The 13,903-nt window shown below is 43.7% G+C and overlaps 1 protein-coding gene across 1 annotated transcript in view; it reads left to right on the top strand.

Annotated features, from left to right (window-relative positions):
* Positions 1–13,903, top strand: part of NAGA (alpha-N-acetylgalactosaminidase) — a 346,756-nt gene that overhangs the window by 112,406 nt on the left and 220,447 nt on the right. The window contains exon 3 of the mRNA XM_085601095.1: positions 11,843–12,020. Within this exon, the coding sequence (XP_085457221.1) occupies positions 11,843–12,020 (178 nt within the window). The remainder of the gene's footprint in view (positions 1–11,842; positions 12,021–13,903) is intronic.

Raw genomic sequence — 13,903 nt, 5'->3', positions numbered from 1 at the left:
GGACGGTTTCGGACGATTTTATTACAGGGTGCCGATATTGCCAGCCCCCGGTAACAAAAACGCCCCCCAGGCAGTGGCGTAACGAAACTGGATGTTACGCCCCTACCCCCAGGGGCCCCAAACTGGCCGCCACCCTGGCGGCTCACCAGGGAAACGCCCGGTGCCCACTACGGCCAGTCCGGCCCTGGACTCAACAGTCCTACAATTCCTTCTCCCCTGCTGCAACGGCCACCAAGCCACTCTATTTTGTCCTCATTAGCTCATGTCACACCAGTAGGAAGCAGGATTCAACATTTCCACCCTGGCTGTAGATCCATTACAAAAGTAAAATAGGTCATACAGATCATTCAAAAGGACTGCACCCCAGCCATCATTTCCTCCCCACTCCATCTTCCTTCCACACTAGACTGAATATTGGATGCAGGACGTAAATCTTTAACCTTCCAAGGGTGTAATCAAAGGAGTAACAGATTTAGAGAAAGGCAGAGATGCTAATCACTCTGCTTCCTCGTCCACAAAAAGATGGGGGCCTTAGGCCTAGTCTGGACCTTCACCCTTTGATTTTGTTTCTGTGGAAGGACGCATTCAAAATGCTCATGCTAACTCAGATTCTATCCACCCTAGACCCAGGAGACTTGATTGTGTCCCTGTATTTGCAGGATGTGTATTTCCAAATATCTATCTTGCAGTCACACCAGCGTTACCTGTAGGTCAAGGTGTGCCAGGAAAACAATCAATGTATCATGCTCCCCTTCGGCCTTATATTGTCCCCAAAAGTGATGACAGTTGTCACAGCCCATCTTTGGAGGATAGAGGTACATATATTCCTGTACCTTAACAACTGGTTGCTGAAGGCATGCTCGCCACAGTCAATCGTGAGGCACCTCAGGGCGACAGCCAAACTCTTGCAATAGTTGGGTTTCACTGACAAACAAGACGAAATTCCACCTAAGCTCCACTCACAGAATTTCATTCATTGGTGCAATTCTGCTATGGTGGAGTTCAAAGCCTTTCTTTCTGTTTGGGATATTCAGGGTATAAGCCCAATGTTTCAGGATCAATCTTTGATCTCGGTGATTATGGCTCTGAGGGTTCTTGGTCTTCTGCATCCTCCTCATCGCCAAGTGGCACATGTGAGTCCTACAATGAAACCTCAAATCCCAGTGGGCTCAGCATCAGGCTGACTCTATTCAGGTCTCAAGGGAAATAGGTCATAATCCAGAGCTCAAAGTTGTGACAGACTCATCGCTGCTGGGATACAGGAGTCACCTAGGAGAGGTTGAGATCAGACACCTCCGGTCTCCAGCAGAGAGCCGATTCCACATCAACTTGTTCCTGCATTATGCGATCTACTTGGCCCTCAAAGTCTTCAGTCCGTCTCTCAGAGGAATCTTATACAGGTTCTTAAGGACAACACTTCTGCAATTTGGTATTGCAACAAGCTGGACTGAGTGGGGTCTGGGCCCTGTGCCAGAAGTCACTGCACCTCTCTAGATGGCTGGAAAGACAGAACATTTTCCTGGTCACCAACCCTAAATGCTGGAGTAGACAAACTGGGGAGACGTCTTCTGGCAGATCATGAGTGGCTTCTCCATCCCAAATTGGTGCAGGGAATCTTCGAATACTGGGGGGGACCAGGGGGGATTACTGGCTACATCTTTTAGCCAGGTTGGAATGCACAGTGCAAGTTTGCGCGCCACGTTTTAACAAAGATGCTTGTTAGGAGAGTTGTTCCAAATGAAATCATGCAAGGGTCTTCTGTACACCTTTCCACCAACACATCTCCTACCTCAGGTTCTGGAGAAGATCAGAAAAGATCAGGCCCAAATCATCTTGATTGACCTGGACTGGGCCAGGAGAGTTTGGTACCCAGAGCTACTAAGCCTGAGCACTTGCCCCTGGATGAGGCTTCCGCTACGAGATGACCTGTCTAAGCAGCAGGGCAGGGTCCTGCATCCAAATGTCCATAAATTACACCTCCGCACTTGGAGATTGAAGAACACTAGCAATTGCATCCATTTGAATTGCAAACTGAGTTGGTGGATGTTATTCTTGCGGCCAGACATCCCTCCACAAAGTCCATCTAGACTGGGCACTTGGACAGATTTGTTGCCTGGTGTGCTGCCCAAGACATCAACCCCTTGCAGGCCAAACTTTCTGATATTCTCTTGTTGTTTCTCTCCTTAGTCCAGTAAGGCCTCGTAGTGAACACGATGAAAAATTACCTATCAGCCCTTTCCCCCTTTCTGTGTTTAGTTGAATGACCATCCTTGTTTAAATCACCAGTGGAGATACATTACATTAAACCTTTGACACATGTTTCCATCAAACCATTTGCAATGCCCCAGCGGGACCTTAACATTGTTTTGACATACCATATGTGCACGCCATTCTAACCTATGCAGAGCTGCTTTTAAAGATCTTGATGAGGAAGACAGTCTTCCTTACCACCATCATGTTTGCCTGCCATGTGAGTGAGCCGCAGGAGTGTCAGTACTGCTACCCTACATTGCCCTCCTTGCGGACAAGTTGGTGTAGAGGACCTGGGCAACTTTCCTATTTATTATTATGAGAAGTCTGTACCTTGTGATTAATGATTTTAAATGCAAGAATTAGCATATAAATTTGCTGCACAGTTACGAAAATCTGCTAGACGTAATTCGCACTAATACATGGATCAAAGCATTTGGTGCACTATCAACATATAATAAAGCAAATGTTACATGTTAAAAAAGCACAAATAATACTAATTGAAATATATGTTTGGGAATGTTAAATGTGGAAAATAAATTAAATGCAATGGGGGGTCACATAAGCCAGAAAGCATAATGCATGCCACACAGTAGCCAATACAGCCCACAGAGAAATCTCTTATTTTAAAATTGACTTTTTGGAAGAAAGATGTTAGAAATATATATTTTAAAAAGTCTTTCCGGAATCTACGTGCAAGAGATACTACACAAGTCTAATCCTGTCAATGGAGATTACCCTGAAGGAGAACTAGAAATACAGGTAAGTAAACGTTCTTTCTGTGATACCCTAGGACTGCTGCTTGTTGATGACATGTTGTGTATTTGAAACATCAAGCAGGCCCAGCCATTCATTTTCTGGGAACTTTCAGAAACACAATTATAGCCATTCGCCTTTCAAGTCATGGCTGCTAAAACGTGATTTCTGTTTTGAAAATGACCTGCAAGGCCATAGACTCCCTCTTGTCTATGAGTGAAGTGGATGAGGGGCGGAGTCTGTTTCGGTCAGCTCCTGCACAGTCTGTGATCGGCATTTCCCTTTGGTTACTGGGTGTCATCGGGGGCCTTTGTTACTGCATCAGAAGAACCTTGAGACGATGGCGCTTTAACCCCTTCGGTGCCACGCCCTTTCCCCCTCCTGTGCCGGGCGTTTCACACGCGGGTGGGGTTCATGACGAGATAGTCTCGTCATGGGCACAGCGCGACCGTGCTCCATGACGAGACTATCTCGTCATGGGCACAGAAGAGGTTAACAACATTTGAGTTTGTGCTAGTCTAGACCCTGTGATGTGCAAGTACCTTCCAGTATCTTTTATTCTCATTCCTTTTCCCATCGCTTTCCGAGTCGGATGGCTGTGCAATATGGGCATGCAAACATTTTTGTTTTAAGCATAAGGGGCTATTTAGCTGAATGTGCTTCATCGTCATAGACAGATAACCATTGCAATTTCACTGGCACTGGCAGTTTTTCAAGTCTTTTTGTCTAATAGAATCAACATTTTTGGCCAGAATGTGAGGTCATTAACACTGGAACCCGTATTTAATTTTTCTTTACCACGCGTCAAGCCAAAGTTTCGTAGGATCCTTCATTGACCATTCTTTGGAACAATCCACCCTATTGTCCTATAATTGCCAGAGTTTCCAAAAATAGCCATTCCTGGGCTTTCAATTATTTTAGTTCATTTTTTATTCAAGGATGTCCAGGCGTTCCAGAGTCTTATGTAGCCTGTATTTGAAAAACAGATGGCTCTTCTTTAAGGTTTTTGCTTTTCTGTAAAAGATCGAGGTAATTACTAAAACGTATAGATTGATGTCTTCAGCACATTCTTCACACACCCAGCAAAGGAAAAATCACCTCTTATTCCTCCAGGTCACAAAGTGAATTGGACCAGTTTGTAATTTGTAGGTCGAGCCTAACGCAGCGCGCATGCGCTGCTCTAGGAGAGGGCCTCTTGGAATCACTCTAGACTTTCATAAAACGTGTGCGTGTGGCGGCCTCCAGCTTGCGGGAGCGAGCAGGGGCGCGGAGGGTGCCATCTGTTCTGTATCATGTTTCCAAGTGTTGCTTTCACTTTCACGGCTGTGTGGCCGCGCTAGTTATTTGCCTGTTCCCGCCACTCTTTTCATGTTTCCTCTCTCCTTTTCTTTATCTTTGCACTCTCCACTCTCTTCACATAACCCCACCTCCTTTGCATATTCAGATCTCGCCATCTATGTACCTCTTGCCTCCCCTTTATTTTTATGTCTTCCCTTTTCCTGCCTCTCTTAATATTTGCTCTGTCAGTATACCTTTCCTTCCTCTTTCTTTGCATGCATTTCCTTCGCCTCTCTTTCCTTGTATTCCCTCATTCTAAGGATCCTGTAATCCCTGCACAGGCCCTTTCTCATTCTCAATCCCGGGATATCTCCCCAGGGCAGGGATAAGGGTAGAGACCTGGCTTCTCTTCTGCCCACAGAGAGCGCATCGCAGCGCCCCGCCCTTCTCACCCACACACCCTTTCCCTCTCCCACGGCATGGCTTCGCCTTCAAGCTGACACCTCTTGGAGCAGGCTGATCAGAAATTATCTTTTTCTTCGACATTTCACCCAGCCAGCGGATGTAGGCGGGCATTCCACAGGCAACCGCTGAAGAGCGCGCTCTGGGAGCAGACACCAGCCCTCAAGAATGAATCACCCCTTGTGCTGCCCTGCCTGATGCCGGGTATGTGACAGAGTTCTTTACGGAGCACTGAGGCCTCTCAGAGACGCGACAATGTGCACACATGTGTACGCCTCTGCTCTCAACAAGAGATAAGGGTGTCATGGGCACTGGTGCAATGATGAAAAACGGACCAACTATTCCCTCGTTTTAAAGTTAAAAACATCTAAACTTTGTTTCTGAATCACAGTTGAGGAAGAGCACACTTTCAATGTAAACAGTACACAATAAAGTCCACAAAGCCAGCTTTGATATTCTTTTTTTATTCTTGGTCAAAGCTCCAACAAAAACAGTCAACTCACGTTGCTCTTTCTGACTGTGGTTCTTCAGGGTGAGAGAACTTTTTGATTTATCACACTGAACTGCTGTTGCACTAATTCTTTGTCTATATGTGTTTTTACATACAGTCATATCGCAATCAAGCTGCATTTGCTCCACACTTAGGGTGATGTCGATCATGAACATCTAATAGGGGTTGTCATGTACAATTTGGTTGCAGTGGGCCCCTCTGACCTAGTGCCACTGCACCTGCTGAACCACTGATAGTTACATCCCTTTTCCTCTCACAAAAACAAACAGTGCCTGACCTCTCGCGCGAAAACCCTTTTCTACAAACAGTATGTACACAGTGAACCTGCTCTCAAACCCCCGTAACCAAACATGGGGGCCTCCCTCAAGCGCTTACAACCATTGTTCTCTGCACACAGACAGACAACTATACACAATTCCCGATGTCATAGAAACAGTATTCGGATGCACTCTTCTGCTGTCTCCATGACCAGACCCTAGAGTTTCTCAATTCCACAGTTTTTTCACATGGCACACGTGCACATAACTTTATTATATTTTCATTACATTTGCATGGAAGCCCGTCCTTGGGCGTGTGCGGCCTTTCACCACTGAACATAAAGTAGCCGTAGATGATGTAGCGCCCAGGATAATGTGCTGCATGGCTAAATACTTATGAGGTCCAAATAGCGAGACCTATTGGCTATGCCAATGCTTGTCTCCTTTATTTCTGGAGCTCCCCAAAGCCTACTTTCAAATTTCATCTGATGCCACGTTTCACGAACCAAATTAAATGAAGAATACTATAAGTTCACCTACATATACTGAAACTCGAAGTGACTGTTCTTAATTTTGTCCTTCATTACGAATGAAGCCCATGCAGATTCTGAATACCCCTTCACCCTTTCTGACCACTACGCTGAAATGTACCACTCAGAGAAAGTGGAGCTCCGGTGGGTTCATAGCAGTTCCATAGCAGTTGATGATCACTGTGGAGTGACATCTTTAGGCTTGTTAAGTTATTAAACCCTAATATGAGGTAGCCCTAAATAGTGTTTTACCTAGTTTGTTTCCATACCTTTATGGAAAACCCTGACAGCGTCCTGGCACTATCATTGCTGCAGTCATTTGATAATTACCTCCAAATTCACCTTTTACCATTAAAGGCCCAAAATATTTGTTCTGAATATTTCTGGAGTGCAGCTGTATATCCGACAGCACCTGTCCTTCTGTAAAGACCAGCCAAGTTTCTTCCCATTACACAATCCGCAACTTTGAAGCCCACACAAACTCTGTGACTATCCTTAGAAATGTCTTTTGAGTATGTTTCGTCATTTCCAGCAGTGTAAAGTATAGCAGAAAATAATTATTTGGTATTTGGGCTACTTTAGCTATATTAATCCACCCAATTGGAGTGAATGATGTATCAGCATTGGTGACCCAGGAGGTGCTAGCACTTTCTTGTTTACTTTGTTGAGTCTCATTTTTGTGACTGTTGAACTTTAGTGTTGACATAGACATATATGTTTACTAGTTTAAAAGTCTGGTCAGACATTGATCTTCATTAAGGGGCTTATTACGATGGCGGTCAGCAGTACTTAATTTGTAAAAAAAAATAAGTGCCAGGGCTCTCGTCAGGAGGCCACTGCAACTTCCACCACACACTCCACTGCCAGGCTGCCATTGATAGTAACAATAATTCACACAAAAGAAGAGGGGTAAGGGTAACAAACTCACCTACTCCAGACCCCCAGACAATACTATTATACGCCTGAAGGAGTAGGGAGGGATAAAAGTGTCTCTATTTTGGTGGTGGCGCGTGCTGTGTGTCTTAATACTGCACTCACTCACACAGTTGTGTGACATCCTTCATCATAGGGCTGCTACAAAACACCCCTGCGCAGCCAACGCCTGGGGTAGAGTAATAGGGTAGGAGAAGGCAAACACAACACAAAAGTCAAACAAGTAATGTCTAAAGTGACTGGGATCACCGGAAGTGAAAGTGCAGTGTAGATTAAAACGAGCTCGCAGGTGTCGCTGTGCCTATACTTTATTCCTGGACCCTCTGGCCAGGATTAAAAACGTGAAGGATGGTGATGATTGGGAGATGTTATGTGCTCGTTACACCCCTCCTTACTGCCAAATCGTTGACATGTTTCGGCGTGTGTTTGTGCTCCTCGTTCAGGGTCACTCCGGCCTTCTTCAGGATTCTACAGGTCCCAGAAAATATGTGTATATCTCCCACCTCTTTTCCTGAGATGAGGGGGTGTCAGAACCACTTGTTCTGGCCCGAGGTATCGCCTAGACAGTACTCTGTAGATGTACTAAATAGGAACAAGGGGACAAGAGACAAAGGAACAAAAGGGTCATTAGAAATGGGTTCCCCCTCGTGGTTCTATGTCTTACAATGACATATTCAAAATACAATCCACCACAGACTAGGGTTGATTACCCTTATTGTATTCTTATATATAGGAATCAAGCTATGTTGCTCGTAAAAAATAAATTGATTATCCTACCCAAAGATAAAAGCGATGTATGCACCATAGTACGCATTTATACATTCAAACATAAGGCCACAGTGTCTCGCCACTTACCTAGTTTACCCCTAAACAATGTTAGTTTCAGATTATGAATCAGCGAATCTGAATTGAAACCGGCCGGTCATTCCGGCTGGCTTCTGACGGGCTCAAGGAGCCCATCGGCCAGTCGTTGATCCCAAGGGCGTCTTTTCCGCCCTTGGTATTACGATACTTGGTCTCAGGCAGGCTTTTCATGCTGGGCTTTCCGACATGGAAAGCCTGTCCGAGAGCAAGTATGGGGGACCCAGCAAGGCCCATTTTCCTTTGCAGCCTCTGGTTAGTGGCCAAGGGGGCAATGTGAGAAAGTGGCTCTGTATATACTGTTCCCAAATAGGTACAGTGTGTACAGAGTCCACAGTCCCCAGAGGTTTGGCAGAGGCTAAAGTTAGATATAACCTTTCTCTCTAAAGTGGTAGCTTGGTCGAGCAGTAAGGCAGTATCAGAGGACAGTGTAAAGCATTTGTTGCACACTCTCAGTCAGCAAATGGTCTCACACACTCAATAACTGAACTCTAGGCCAATGGTTTATATATAAAAAATATATGCTTGTTTTATTTTAGAACCAAAAATAGGTATCAAAATATACTTTCTCAGAATGAGATGCTTTAGATAAATACTTTTGCAATATGCAATTGGCTTTTGTAGAAAGTTACAGATTGTTGCAATAGGCAACACAAGTTCAAACACAAAAATGCATTGAGTTCAATGGTAGTTTTAAGTTATTTGCAATAGATTACTTTCAGGATTACTTTTGTAATTCCAGGATTGGATCCTAGATTCAGTCCTGGGTCAGTTCTCAGAAACACGTGATAAAAGTCGACTTTGTTGCTGTTATGATTTTTAGATAATATTTTGCTAGTTTCATAGAAAACAGTCAATGATTCCCTTTGGAAGAAAATTCAAGTTGAAGGTATAGTATGTTCTTGTTACTTTTGTAATCCAGTACTGGGTGCCTAGACTCAGTACTGGGACCTCTATCTAAAGCAGGTAAGTAATTACGTTTTCACAGTTTTTACGATTTTTAAAGAATATTTGAAGTTTGCAAAAATCGACACTTAGAAGAAATTTCACAGAAAAACAGACAATGATGCCCTATGGAAGAAAATTGGGTTACTGGTAAGTACGGTTGTGAATATTTTTCATAGTCAGTGCTGGGCACCAAGATCCATCACTGGGAGCTCACCTAATAGCAGGTGAGTATTTTCGTTTTCGTTACTCATCTGATTTTTGGTGAATATTTTAAGTTTTGAAAACTCCACACTTAGAAGAAATTTCAGAAGAAACCAGTCAATGTTACCCTATGGAGAAAATTGAGTTATCGGCTTTCAGGTAAGTACTCGACTGGCAAAGTTAAGGTTCTGGGCACAGACTCAGGGGTCTTCCAGGGTCAGGTAGGTACAGTTGTTACACCCTCAGCGGCACAGGGGGCAGACGGGTGCAGAGTGAGTTAGGCCCAATGTTATCCTATGAGAGGCAGGGGGGCCTTGGTTGGTGGCTGCTGACTAGCAGGCCACGCGGCTGTGGGAGCTGGGCTCCTATTCACTTGCTCAGGGCAAATGGGGAAGTAGATAGGTGCAAAGGTTACACTGCCAGGGCCACTCGGGCGGCTGGGTGCTGGGTGCTTTTGAGCCTTCAGGCGCTCAATTGATTTCAATGGGAAAGCTCCGGTTTAGAAAAAGACTGCAAGCTCGGGGACGAAGATTCTTCAGGTGCCACCACCACTTCGAGAGGTAAGTTGGGTAGTTGGAGGATAGGTAGGTACCCAGGAGTTGGGCACAAGAAAATGTCAGAATTCGACCAAACAGTGTAAATCGGATCCTAATCAGGCGGTCGGGACCGCCCACCGGAGGTCGGTCGGTCCCATTTCCAAGAAGGTGTCGGGCGGACGCAAGTCTGCCCAACATCGTAATAGGGCCCTAAGTGTTCTTCGGCATATTTTATTATATCGGAGTCCTAACCCATAACTAAAGCTCCCTGTTTTCTGTTTTTACTGATTTTTACAGATACATACAGACAGAAAACCATTTGTTTTCTCGTCTGAATTTTATTTTAAATGCGGATGAAAACGGAAATTGTGTTGCTTTTTGAGTGATTCTAAATACTGTCTGACATGACTGCAAGGCCAATAGGTGTGTGGATTGATGGCTAAGGGTGTAACAAAAGAAAGGAATTTTAGTAAAGAGGATTAAAGAGCAGTATATATGCACAAGGTTGATACTGAAATTTACATATTTTGATATAAGTCCATTGATTCATCTTCTGTGTGTGTTCATATCATTGAAACCTGTCAAACATTCACACGAGTGAACATTTATCAGTTTTTCCCCATAACACGCAGTTTTAATGTTACAGCAATATCGTGCCACATGTTTTCCCCATTCCACCTGCACATCTCGGAAAGCAGAGCTCAATCCCATCCTTAAATGCCTCCAAATAATACATGGAGAAATTTGTGTGGGGGAAAAACAGATCATGGTGAAATTTGCGCCCACTTGAAACGTTGCATTTATAGAAAATGCAATTTAAGAAATACACTCCCACTTCTTTCATTACAAAAATAATAGCAATTACATTTTCAAGGAGGCGGTCATATTATTATCATTCAGAGATGAGGTGATGGAAGATTTCGAGGTGCAGTCTGACTACCAGCACCATAGATTTGCATAGAGGTAAAGTCCTGTCACAGACTTGAACAGATGTATCATTCAATGTTAAACGATTGTGACTTCCAGTCTACTCCTATGTGCCAGATTTATTCATTCCATAGGTTCTCCCTTCTTCGTGGATACATGGCATGGGACAGAATATCATAAAACAGGGAAGTGTTCCCTAGCTGTGCAAGAGAGCAACGATGGTCCAAGTCCTTCGCATTCGCCATTAATTACAGCCCTGTGTAGGGAAAGAAAATAGTTGTCATTACCCACTCATGGTTCCTCCCCATCCCAGTCCTTACTACGTGAGGCAGTCCTGCCTCCACCCAGCCAATCAAAATGCCAGAATTCAAATGTTTACATAAGCCCCTCCCACCTACCGCCATGCCTGGTTTTTTTCTGCTCCGATGGGAGTCGGAACGCTGGTGCTCCCGGTTCCTGTCTCCAGGTTTCTTTTGATGTTTTTACGGTGCTGTGAGTGTTTGTTTTGCATTTTGTTGTGCTTATTACACATTTGTGAGACATTGTAGGCTTGATGTTTTACGTGCCTCTGCTGACAGTTTTTCTGTTGGCTTCTTGAACGATGCTGTTCGTTGATCATTTATTGATTAAAGTTTTGTACTTTTGCATGGATCCCTGGTGTCCTGCGTTTTTACTTGGTTCTCTGCTGGTGAGTTCCTCACGTAGTAAGGACTGGGACGGGGAGGACCCATGAGGGAGTAATGTCTTGTTACTTACTGGTAATCTTCATTACCCCGATTGGGGTCCTCCCCGTCCTCTTTCCTCCCTCCCTCCTGCTGTGTTTGTGCCGGAGTCTTGTTGATAACAGGCATGGCGGTAGGTGGGAGGGGTTTATGTCAACTTTTAAATTCTGGCGTTTTGATTGGCTGGGTGGAGGCAGGACTGCCTCAAGTAGTAAGGACTGGGACGGGGAGGAACCTAATCGGGATAATGAAGATTACCGGTAAGTAACAAGACATTTGCCTTTATAAACCGGGTCGATCACATACATAAGCGGTTGCTTTTCATAAAAAAAATATCCAAATACTTTGATTTCCTGTGCTTTCAGGGCCTGCTTTGGTCAGTAGCCATTTGGGCTGTAGCTCAGCTCTACAGTTGTCACTCAGGGGTTTCATTTGAAACGTTTAGCTCAAATTCACGAAAATAATTACCATTAGGCTGTGGACGATTTACTTACAAAAAACCTTACATGCTTTCTGGGTTGCACCATGTCAAGGGATCATCAAGGAATTGTTGGTCTCTGGTAGAAGCCTACGATGTAAACTAGGAATGGTCTTTCTGCTTTAAACCACAATGTGTGACGCGGGCTTCGAGGTGCTGAATATTATTAATTTCTCTCTCTTTTTCTCTCAGATGCACTCAAGGGGACTGAAGCTGGGCATCTACTCGGACCTGGGTGACAAGACGTGTGCTGGATATCCTGGTACGCCGTTGAACAAGGTGGAGCTGGACGCTTTAACCTTCGCCGACTGGGGAATCGACATGGTAAAACTGGACGGATGCCACTCCACCGCCCGTGAACAGTATGAGGGTAAAATATTCCAAACTTTGAAAGGGGACATGTCGAGCCATCAGGTCTTACTATAGGAGCCGTTCTTGGCTCACCCTCTTCGAGGACTGCGATACTATAGCAGTAGCACCTGCCCCTCCAGTAGGTTGCACTATAAAAGCATACTTATCTCTCTCCAGCGGCTGTTTCTTCAGCAGAACTGCCATCCCCAGCCAGAAGCTGGCACTATAGGAATAGTGTATGTCTACCCCGGAGGATCTTATTTAAGTTACTTCAGTTGGTGTCACCTTAGCAACAATTCTCTTTCATGGGGTATTAATAGAAGAGACTGTTTCTGTCTGCAAAGATCTCAGAACGGTTTTTATATGAAGGAAAATGTTTATTTAAAAAATGTCCTGTGCAAAAGCAACATATTTGTTCAATTTAGTTTTACTTGTTTAAAATGAATAACTGCTTTACACAAAAAACTCGGTGATTTAAACCCCACCCCTTCTTAATTCCTCATTTATGAAATGGGAACAAGAAGGAAATTGGAATAGATAACCGCCTTGCTGAAGAGTCATTTGACATTCTTCCAGTGAACTGTCTTGTTGCACCAAAAATCAGCACATGCTGTAGGCCCAGTTAATTCTCCTTTTTTCCTCTGTGTGAATAAATCATTCATTCATTAATTTTTCATTCATAATCTTTAATCTATTTTGCAAATAAAATCATAAAAGTCGTCATAAAAATTGCATACAATTTCTTTAGTTTAAAACCCCTATCAAAAAGCGTACTAGAGAAAAGCAAATTAAAGGACTATTTAACAGCTGTAAAAACAGTAAGGCTGGCCTAACTTGAGTTAAATTCAGTGGTTTTAAAATTGGGCATAAAAATGTATGTCTCAGATTATTATATTTTGGATAAAACGTAACAACATGTAATGTATCATTAATCGTTGTGTTGTCGCAGTTAAACAGGGGCAAGTTCGAATTCCTAAAACAACCAAGACTACAAGGGAATAGGCGGGAAAATAAATTCAACCTGAAATAAGTCAAAATGCGGCATTGATTTTGTGTCATATTCCAGGTCCAATAAGGTTCAGTGTTACTGACAGTTTTCACTAATATTGCATGTCGGATGGAATGTTTCATTAACGCAGAATCCTCGTGTTCTGATGCCAGCTTATCCCTAGAGGCTTCAATCCATTTACCATCAGAGCGAGTTGTGACAGAATAATTATTTATCATATAGATCAGGCCTCCCCAAGGCCCAGAGGTTACGCACTACAAATACCAGCCATGGTATCAGGGAGGGTTTTTCTAGTTTTAAACAATCCTGCACAATTAGTCTATTAAGACTAAGTTCCTCCTTTACCCAAGTTTAATTCCAAAACCTAAGAGGGCAAAGGCGCAGCTGATCTATAATAAAATCTAAACCTAGTTCTTCATGTACAATTTCGAAAGGTACACTTTGTGGAACTCCCAAGAGGCCCCTTAAAAAATGTATTTTCGGCTACTCGAAGTGGGGCAACCCGGCCATACCCCCAAATTCCACTGCCTTAGCCCACTAGTGGAATACACTTGGCCCTGTAAATTTCCAAGATAGATTGAATACGAGTACACCCAAGCCTGCAGGAAAAATCTCCAATACTAAATATCGCTCTATGGAAAGATAAGACATTCTGACTTATAAGTGAGTGCCAATTAAACTCAGAGTCCAGTTGGACCGCCAAGTACCTGAACTTATCTACCTGACTGATATGTTTTCCATCTACTACATGTTTCATAATTATCGTGTTTGCTGGGCCAATCTTCATAACATGTGACTTTGAAAAATTCGTCGTCAGGTCGAGTCTACTCATAAAACGAATAAAACGGTTAAGACGTTTTTGCAAGCCTTTAGCTGTACGAGCAATTAAAACA

The sequence above is a fragment of the Triturus cristatus genome, chromosome 4_2 (assembly GCF_964204655.1).
Source record: "Triturus cristatus chromosome 4_2, aTriCri1.1, whole genome shotgun sequence".
Classification (NCBI taxonomy): Eukaryota; Metazoa; Chordata; class Amphibia; order Caudata; family Salamandridae; genus Triturus; species Triturus cristatus.
This window is presented reverse-complemented; position numbering and strand designations above follow the sequence as displayed.